The sequence below is a fragment of the Accipiter gentilis genome, chromosome 21 (assembly GCF_929443795.1).
Source record: "Accipiter gentilis chromosome 21, bAccGen1.1, whole genome shotgun sequence".
NCBI classification, from domain to species: domain Eukaryota; kingdom Metazoa; phylum Chordata; class Aves; order Accipitriformes; family Accipitridae; genus Astur; species Astur gentilis.
This window is the reverse complement of record NC_064900.1, coordinates 875,174-884,040: the sequence shown is the minus strand read 5'-3', so window position 1 is coordinate 884,040 and position 8,867 is coordinate 875,174. Positions and strand designations below refer to the sequence as shown.

Here is an 8,867-nt window from a genome sequence, read left to right as displayed (position 1 = left end):
TTTCTCCAGCAATTATTTTAATATTCATAGAATCTCACTGATGCCAGTGGGCATATGCACACTGTACTGAGCACAAAGTACCACATCCTTCAAGAAAGTCTGCTGCCCCGCAACCTTCCCACACAATAGAGTACAAAAGTAGACTGCAGTAGTCTGACGATCTCGTCAGCACTTTGAACAATAACATGTTTGTTGTCATGAGATTTCCTGATATTATTAAGACTTCATCCAGTAATAAGCTTTGGAAGAACGAGAATATCCACAAAGGCGTCCCACAGGCTGCCAATAGAACAGCGGCTTTGGTAAGTTTTGATGGTACCACCAAGAATTCACCAAACAGTATGGTGGCTTTCAGAAGTGCTCAGGATGAAGGTTACATGGTCTGCGTGTTTGAAAAGCCTTTGGGACATCATCAAAAGCTTTAGATATGATCTGCTCTGTCTGGAAATTTATATGCTATCGGTGATTCTTCAGCTAGTAGGACAGCAACATTTAGAGCCTATCCTCCCTTATTATCCCTTTGATCCAGTCCACATAGTTGAGGATCTTGGTGTAGAAGCCGTAACCTTCGGCACAGCCGATACCCCAAGAAACAATACCGGTAGCCACCCAGCGACCGCTTTCTGTGTCTAACACGGTGAAGACACTCCCACTATCTCCCTGGCAGGTATCCTGTTTGATTGTGAGGAAGCCAGCACAGAACATGTTCTCAGTGAAGACCATAGGTACATCTCTCTTCTTACCATCCAGCCAACTCTGACATCTCTCTTGAGCGATCACTGGTAGGCTCACATACTTCAACTCATTTGAAATAAAGTTTTTTTCCACACCAAAGCCGCTCACGTAGCCCTTGCGCCCATCCATGTAGAACGTGGTGTTGGTAGTATCGGGGAGACAGATGGGCAGCACTGTAGGGCCCAGGGTTACTGGGTGTTTCAGCTCCAGCAGGGCTATGTCCCCATTGAAGTTGTGCTCATCTTTAGGGTTGTAATCTGGATGGATAAAGATCCTACGTATAGGGTGGTTACCCATCTTGTGGAGCTCTTCTACTTTGGTGTGGCCAAGGAAAATGTTAGCCCCCTCTGCTAGCTGGTCCAGGCTTACATTGTTCCCTGCTGCCTCTTTGGGGAAGATGGTGTGGGCAGCGGTCAGGATCCAGCGATCGCCCAGGAGCGCACCACCCCCTCGTCCGTGGATGCCCGTCAGAGCCTGCCAAGGGAAATTGCCTGTCCCTGCTGACTTGCCGCCCAAGATCCGCTGGACTTCAGTAATGGGTCTGACCGGCTTCCCACACACTGTGGAGAAATGCAAGGAGATCATGACACCCTCTGTCGCCCTGGCTTGTCTCTCTCTGTCCTACACCATCACTATTCGATTTCACCTTATTTTTGCCTTTCTGGATAGAATTCCCTGTCCTCCCTCACTGATACCATCATTCTCACTCCTCTCCTCGCATGTTGTCCCGGCTTTGTACTGACTGTAAGCATGAATTGGTGAACACCAGACAAAGTCAGTTTTTTACTGACCTGGCAAGCAGGCAGGAATCCTCGTCTGGCCGTCTCGACCCACCCAGGTGCCCTCAGGAGAGCAGGTGAATGTGTCTGTAGGATGAGAGGGAAGTGAATGAGACCCAGGCTTGCAGGCATGGGGTGGGAAGAGAGAAGAGCAGAGCAGAGCAGAGCAGAGAAGATATTTTCAAGGGGTTCCTCTCTCCAAGGTGCACCCAGCCCTTCCATCCCAAAGGCACCCTTTCCCAGGAAAAGCTGCCTGTGGTATAGTCTGGAATGTCTCCATCTGGGATAGCATGTACATCTCGGAACACCTCAGTTCCAGGGGACCAGTAAAGCTCAGGCACTGCTTCTGTAGAAGAAAAGCCTGAAGAGCAATGAGTGAAGTTTTAATTCACTCAGTCCACATGCTTACAGAGCACAGTTTGACCTTATTTAGTCCAAAGAAGGAAGAGAACAAGTATAGACATGGACTCTAGATTCAAGTTTCTGGTCTCTGTAGTTTGCAGAGAGTAGGATAAGGTGGATTGTTCCAGAAACAGGAAAAAGATGAGTCAGTTACTGTATATGCTCAGTATCTATTTCTGAGGCTATATTCACAGGTCAGCTAACTTGCCTGTCACCTCTCAACACAAACTCCAGTGTTCTTGCTCTTCTTAGAAAGTTTGTGCTGGTGACTAAAAATAATTTATATGCAATTTATCTTACACTGTAGTAAATGCTTCCAAGAAAGTGTTTGCTATTCTCTTTCAAAATTGACTAAATCACCATGACTCCCCATCAGAATTTGGCTGATGCTGATATTTACTTACTCCTGATTTTTTTCTTATTAGATTGAGCTCTGACTCTTTATGAAGGAGTTAAACTCAGATGCAAGAATGATCAAATTCAACATCAGTACCAACTTAAAGAACTCCTTAGCTGCTTGCTCCTGGCCCCAATGCTAGCATGTCACCTCTCTCAGGCATGCTGCACAACTGTGCGTCCATGCTGGCGACCATATCCAGGAACTGATTCAGCTTAAAAATCTACATCTTTTGGTGGAAGCTAAATGAGCAGCCAAGGCAAGGAAATCATGAACTCCTTATACTGTTCTTGTAACCAAAGCTCCTGTGTCATCAAATCATGTCTCAGGTGCAAAAAGAAGGCATGTGAATGGTTCTCAGTGTTGCCTTAGTTTTTCTGACCTGCTGCATAAAAATAGATTTTTCTGTATGTATATTAATTAGCCCTCAGATGTCTCTGCTGCTGAACAATAGTCCAAAGAGGTAAACAGCGTTACAGCGGATTGGAGTGTGAGTTTATTTATTTGCGCCTGCAGCAACTCGGACTGGTGTGGGGAAGTTTCAGGATGTTGGTGATTCCTGACACCATGCCTCAAATTTCAGTGAAAGAATGAAATCCACTAGAGAAGAATAAATCGTGACTACAGAGGAGAGAATAAGTCTGCAAAAGTTAAGGAGAGCGTGGAGGAGGGATGCGCTGGACTCTGAGAATGAAGCAGGGTGGGAACAGGCTGAGACAACAAGCTTCGGGAGCTATGCTGGAGAGCCAAGGAAAGATCGGAGAGCTTTCACAGGAGGAAAGCATGAGCCCTAAGCCTGGGGAGCAGAGACAATTCTAACTGGAAATCTGAGAGGACTTTTCACGCGCAGATTTCAATGTCTGTGTGGGATTAGGACTCACCACCGCCTGTTCCGGTGACAATGTGATAATACGGCTCATTGCATCGGTATGTGATCACTGACTGGTAGTTGTTGTTTGCGGGTTTGTTAACATAGCTGAATGCCCCATTGGTCAGGTCTGCAGGGTTGCCACAGTTCACAACTACAAAAAGGCAAAAAAAAAAGAGATGAATTAAAGACAGCCTTACTGCCTGCAGGTTTAAGCTTGCCTTGGATTGTGGCCCTGATATGAAGGACCAGTTAGTACAGCAGGCAGAGAGAGGTTGTTCCATAATGGATCCCAGACTGGGATCTTTTGCTTTTAGATATTACAACATTATAGCAAATTTACAATGGTGTTTCATGCGTTTTGGTAAGGGAGGAAAAACATTTAAGTTTTCGCAAGTGGAAAAATGTAATGAAAGTCAACAGTGGACCTCCGCAGGTCCTTCCAACCAGCATATCCATGAGTCTATAGCCACAGACAAATTGAGTCAAAGAGACCGAATTCCCCATGTCCTTGGAGGGGCAAAGCCATGGCAGGGGTCATAACACCCGTTCTCAGATCACTCACTTTCACAGCGTGGCATGGATTGATGCCAAGTCCCATCAGCCTGGCAGACAGCCGTGAAGGACAGCAGCTTTTTGTTGTCCTGCATGGGAGAGAAAAACATCTCTCTTGGTTGTACAGAACCTTACATTCCCTTCCCCACATTAGAATATTATTCTGTCTGCCCATCTTTTCGCTGCTGCCCAATAGTTGCCCCTCTGCAGTCTGTTCCAACTGCTGCCCTCTCCCTTTGCTGCCTTCTCTCTATCCTGTGTTTGCCACAGGCTACAAATTCTTCATAGCAGGCCAAGATATCAACAGCCAGTGACCATAAAACCGTGACAAGTCTGGGGCGCTACCCAGTCCTGGCAATAGGATGGCAAGGGAGGCAGGTAACATCTTCTGCTTCAAGTCTGATTTCATATCCTTCCAAAGAGGTATTCTTGTTTACCAATGCCTCCTGGGATCTTTGTCTCTCATCTTCTACCAGGGCTTTGTGAAAGAGTAACTGCATAAGGGAGGGAGCTAGGAAAGGAGAAACCGCCGGAAGAAAGCCGAAAGAAGCAAGGAAGAAACAGGAATTGCAAGAGGTTGCCACGAGTGAAATCTCCAAAGAAAATTTTACTGAAAGGTGAAAGACTTACAGAAGCTGAAGAGAAGCCAGAACATGGCTGAAGGGAGTGGAGAAGGGATCTCACCTTTACCAAGTTATACCCAGTCTTGCAGCTGACAATGAAATAGTCCTGAAATTGATACACAGGCTGCAGGTCTCTGATGACGGTAAACTGATCCTGTGGGACAGGCTGTGGGCACCGTATTTCTGTTGGAGAATGGGACAAAGTTGGTATTAACAAATGGCATAGATAGGCTGCAGTAGCCTCTGGAGAAGAAACATCTTACTCTCCGAGGTGTAGTGGATCTTCCAGCCACGGCTGTACCCTGACTCATCGGTGAGGAAGAGTATGTCGACCTCATTGCTGTTGGTTTCAATGCTGCCAGGTGACTTCTTGCCACAGAATTCACCAATCTCTCTCCCTGGTGCTTGGATCTGATGAGGAAAACATGCATCACAGGGACAGAAACACACATCAAAACCACACATGCCTCTCTGCCTCAGTGTCCCTGTTTCAATCCAGACCAGGTTTGCCACAGTGCCTATGATGGTGAACAGGGCTGGCTGGCTGACCCATCAGTACGTCCTGAGATTAAATCAAAGGGAGATAAAACTGGAAGAAGGATGATTTTTTTGGCTTCACTCACAGGGGCCTGTGACCCAGAGCCTCCGACCTCGGGACAATTGTAATTAAGCACACTGAGGGAGGGACAAGGGAAGAGCTCAGTCCTTCATGCTGGGGCATTCTCCTTGTACTGATCCCGTATTTCTCATCTGAATAGTGGTGTCCCCACGATTTCCATCCAGGTCTGGCAGCAGGGTTGGAAGTAGAGTTTGCTAATCTCCAGTACCTTGAGCTGGTCATAAGGACAGTGGACTTGCTGGTGTTCTTCAATCTCAAAGGGTTCCAAGAACTTGAGGATGATAGACAGGCCCTTTTGCAAACGGATGCTGTAGTTACACCGGAGGTCTTCAGGATAAGGCTGGGGGTACTCAGGGCTGCTCACGTACCCAGATGCCTCTGTGAACAACTCACTGCTGCACTCCACTGTGGTGTAGAGGAAGAAAGTAGAGGTCACTTTGCGGAGCTGTGTTGTCTGCAGCCCTGTCAACTGCTCCCCCAGTCGCTTCTCCCACCCTTCCTGGCTGAAGGGCTCCTTCCCTGGAACCCTCTGATCTTTCAAAATTCCAATTTACCTTTGCAGGAGTGGTGGTCACTCTGAAGCTGGTAGCCAGTCCGGCAAGAACAGAAGTAGCCACCCACATAGTTGTGGCAGAAGTGCTGGCACCGAGGCCTTTCGTCTTTCTCAGCAGCATTGTTAGGGTCACATTCATCAAGATCTGAAGACATAGCAGATGCAGGGACAAGGGGAGGAAAGTGTTAAACCGCTCTGCTGTACGCTGAAAGTACACAGAGATCCATATCCTTGCTTACAGCTTCTCTTGATTTGCCTGACAAGGGGGAAAATTTGCTGGAGCCACACAGGCTTCTTTCTGCATGCTGAGGGTATTGGCTACTCACCCACAGCTCGGTAATAGGCCAGGAAGCCCCTGTAGGGAATCACCGTGCCATTGTCTTCATTGGAGAAATCGGAGTGAAAGTCCAGGTGCATCCTGTTCCCCTTAGACACAAACTCCTTCGTTCCTGGGTGATTGCCTGTGGTTGACCCAAGCTGGCCACAGTATCGGCCCAAGTTCTTCTTGTCCGCTTTGATCTGTCAAGGTTAAGGGGAAATCACTGTAGCCTCGTAAGATTCAGTCTGCTCCATGCATCACTGTTACCCAGCTGTGAGTTGCCAGAACCTGCTCCACCCATTTCTATCTTTAACTCCTTCCCTTTCCTTTGCGGGAAGCATGAGAGGAGGCCTGGTGAATGAAAAGCCACTGTATGTGGTGGCCACTAGATTCCCATCTCCAGCCACCCCTTGGCCCAGGTATCTATGCACATACCTTAACATAGTCATAGAAGCAGGACTCCGATGGCTCCAGGTCAAAATATTTGAAGGTCAGTTTCACCACATAGCCTTTTGGGACGTGGATATCCCAGGTGCTGACGTTATTGTTGGGATACGGCTTGGGGTAACTGGGGGATCTGATCTCCCCAAAAAGCTTTCTTGGGACAGGACTGGAACTGATCACTCCAATAAAGAGGAAGGCCCACGGGAGAAACGGAACGTGCCTGTGAACACGGCAAGTAAACTATGACATTGCACAAAATTAGGTCATCCAAAATCAGGGGAGACTTCACAAGTGACTTGTGCACTAACGGAATCCAAACACGGGCGGTCTAGTTGCAGGTCCAACGTCTGCCTTGGGTCACTCGGGACCGAGGAGGACGGCTGAAATGAAGACACCAGCACTGCCCAGGTTCCAGCAAGGCATTGTGAGCCAGCCAAAAAGTTTCCTCAAGACAGGAAATAGTTAGAAGGAGCACGGGTGAATTCCGCGAGCAACATCTGCTTGTTCCCGGCAGTCATGGGGCTGGGTCTCTCAGGACCAGGGGAAGTTTAGTTCCCTTTGGCTCTGGGCCAGCGGGTCATTTCTGGTTATTGCCAGTTTCGGGTCTTTGCCCAGTGCCTTTGGTGAGGATCTGAAGAGCTCCGGCTCCGTTTGCCGAGGAGCAATCCCGCAGCGCCTGCTGGGCTGTCCTCTGCCCAGTGACACCTCGCCCTCTCTCCTCCGAAAGCTGGCACGCTTTTGTCCCCCCTCATCCTGCAGACCTCCCCTCTTCCTCCCTCGGTGCTCCCCCAGAACAACCTCGCCGCCCGTATCTCCCGAAGATGCTCCTTCCTCGACCCTAACCGAGCGCCCGCCGAGGGACAGACGGGCAGCACCTTCGCCCCTGTGGCCCTTCTCCTCGCCGGCAGGGTCTCACCCTCCCGTCCCCTCCCCGCGGAGATGTGGCCGCGGGTCCCCCGGGTCCCCCCCAGCGCCCCCACTCACAGGTCCATGCGCTCTCCCGCCGGGCACCGGCGGCCGCTGCCCGTCGTCCCCGCTGCGCCGGCCGGAGCTCCGGTCAGCGGAGAGCCTCGGGAGGCGGTGGGGGGGGGTGGGGGGTGGCCGGGCAGGTAGGTGGGGGGAAAGGCGGAGGGAGGGAGGGAGGGAGGGAAGAGAAAAACCCCGGCTGCAAACAACCGGGCAGCGCTCCAGGCTCCGGCAGCCCGCAGCGTGCTGCCCTCTGCTGCCGGCTCCCTCGGCCACGCAAACCCGGACTGGGGGGACTGGGGGCACTGGGGGGGGGCTTGGTACGTCCTAGGCAGGCAAAGGGGGTCTGTCTCTTGCGGGGGAGAAGGCGGGAAAAAGGTTGGTGGGGACCATTCCTAGGGTTTGGTCTGCTAAGCTGGCGGCTGCTCTCAGTTTGGGGGGGGGGGGTGTCCCCCAAAGATGTCCTCTCAGGAAGGCTCCCCCGCTCCTTCTGGGCAGTTTTCCGGCGTCAGAAGAAGACCAGAAATGTTAGTCTTAGCAAATTAAACTTAAAAAAATAACAATAATCAAACTGTCAGAACAGTCAAGTTTTCTCGGTTCTGGCTTGCTGAAGAGCAGAGGGGTTTGGGGATGGGAACGGGGAGCTTCTTCAGGGAAAGCAACAAACCGCAGACATCCGAGTTGAACAGGCATCGAGAAAAATGAACAAACCTATAGAATTAAAAGCACTCTGAGAACGAGTCCCTTTTCAAGGCCCCTTCTTGCTGTTTGTTCTGCAAGCATTTCTAGGAGAGACAAGATAGATAGAGAAGGCCTTCGGTGTTTAATGGGGAAACGAGAAAAGAGAGCAACTTACAAACACATTTCAGGCTTTTATCAACATAGTGCCCAAGACATGTATCGTGTGCCACCAGCTTCGTGAAGTCTAAAATGTCTTGGCTTTCAGACTTTGTTGTAAGAGGTAAAACACCCTTTTAGTGTCTTCCTTTAGAATTATGGGTGGCTTCAGAGCAATTACCAAGTTCCTTGCATTGAAATCTTAGGAAATAATTCACAGCTACAAAAACACGCTGAATGAAGGTGAAAATAGTGTTAAAAAGAATGAAGAAAGCATGGTTGGGGTATTTATGGAAGTGTACTAGAGAACCTGCTCATCAAACATCTTTGAATTATTATCTGAAAAAGATCACATAAACATATAATTAGTGCCTCTGTAATAACACCATCACACACATCAGAATTAAGATGAAGCAGGGGACATCACCCCAGCACTTCCTGATGTCCAAATATCTCCTCTGCACGATAAACATATTTGGGCAGGCTCACTGCTGTGCCATGCCGGAGCAGGTTCTGCTGGCTTACTGTCCCACCAGAAGGGAAGCCACATCTGGAAATTTATTCAGAAACCACATCTGGAAAGTAGCTGGCAAGCACTGGAAATCACTCTCTGAGAGATCTGTTATGAACAGGTCACCTCAGGTGGGAAGAGTGTTCCCTGGCAAAGCACGGCTAGACAGAGGTGATTGAGGATCGTTTGTAAGGAAGCTGATCATTTCCGTGTGTTCTGGACAAGGACTCTTCTATCCAGGGGTCACTACTGTAAGTGG

The 8,867-nt window shown here is 49.3% G+C and overlaps 1 protein-coding gene across 1 annotated transcript; it reads right to left on the bottom strand.

The window, feature by feature from the left end:
• On the bottom strand, positions 1 to 7,377 carry C1R (complement C1r). The gene is made up of 11 exons (XM_049824397.1): positions 7,279 to 7,377; positions 6,286 to 6,514; positions 5,858 to 6,050; positions 5,533 to 5,676; positions 5,187 to 5,383; positions 4,623 to 4,770; positions 4,421 to 4,542; positions 3,747 to 3,825; positions 3,195 to 3,335; positions 1,527 to 1,601; positions 1 to 1,295 (listed from the first exon to the last, which is right to left on the bottom strand). The coding sequence occupies exons 1-11, from the start codon at positions 7,284 to 7,286 to the stop codon at positions 493 to 495; spliced, it is 2,139 nt and encodes a 712-aa protein (XP_049680354.1). The 5' UTR covers positions 7,287 to 7,377; the 3' UTR covers positions 1 to 492.
• Between the last annotated feature and the right edge of the window lie 1,490 nt (positions 7,378 to 8,867).

Excerpts from the sequence above, each read along its gene's own strand:
- C1R (XM_049824397.1), bottom strand. Across the intron at positions 5,384-5,532 it reads TGACCACCACTCCTGCAAAG|TGGAGTGCAGCAGTGAGTTG; the intron begins GTAAATTGGAAT and ends TCTACACCACAG. Across the intron at positions 3,336-3,746 it reads ATCCATGCCACGCTGTGAAA|TTGTGAACTGTGGCAACCCT; the intron begins GTGAGTGATCTG and ends GCCTTTTTGTAG.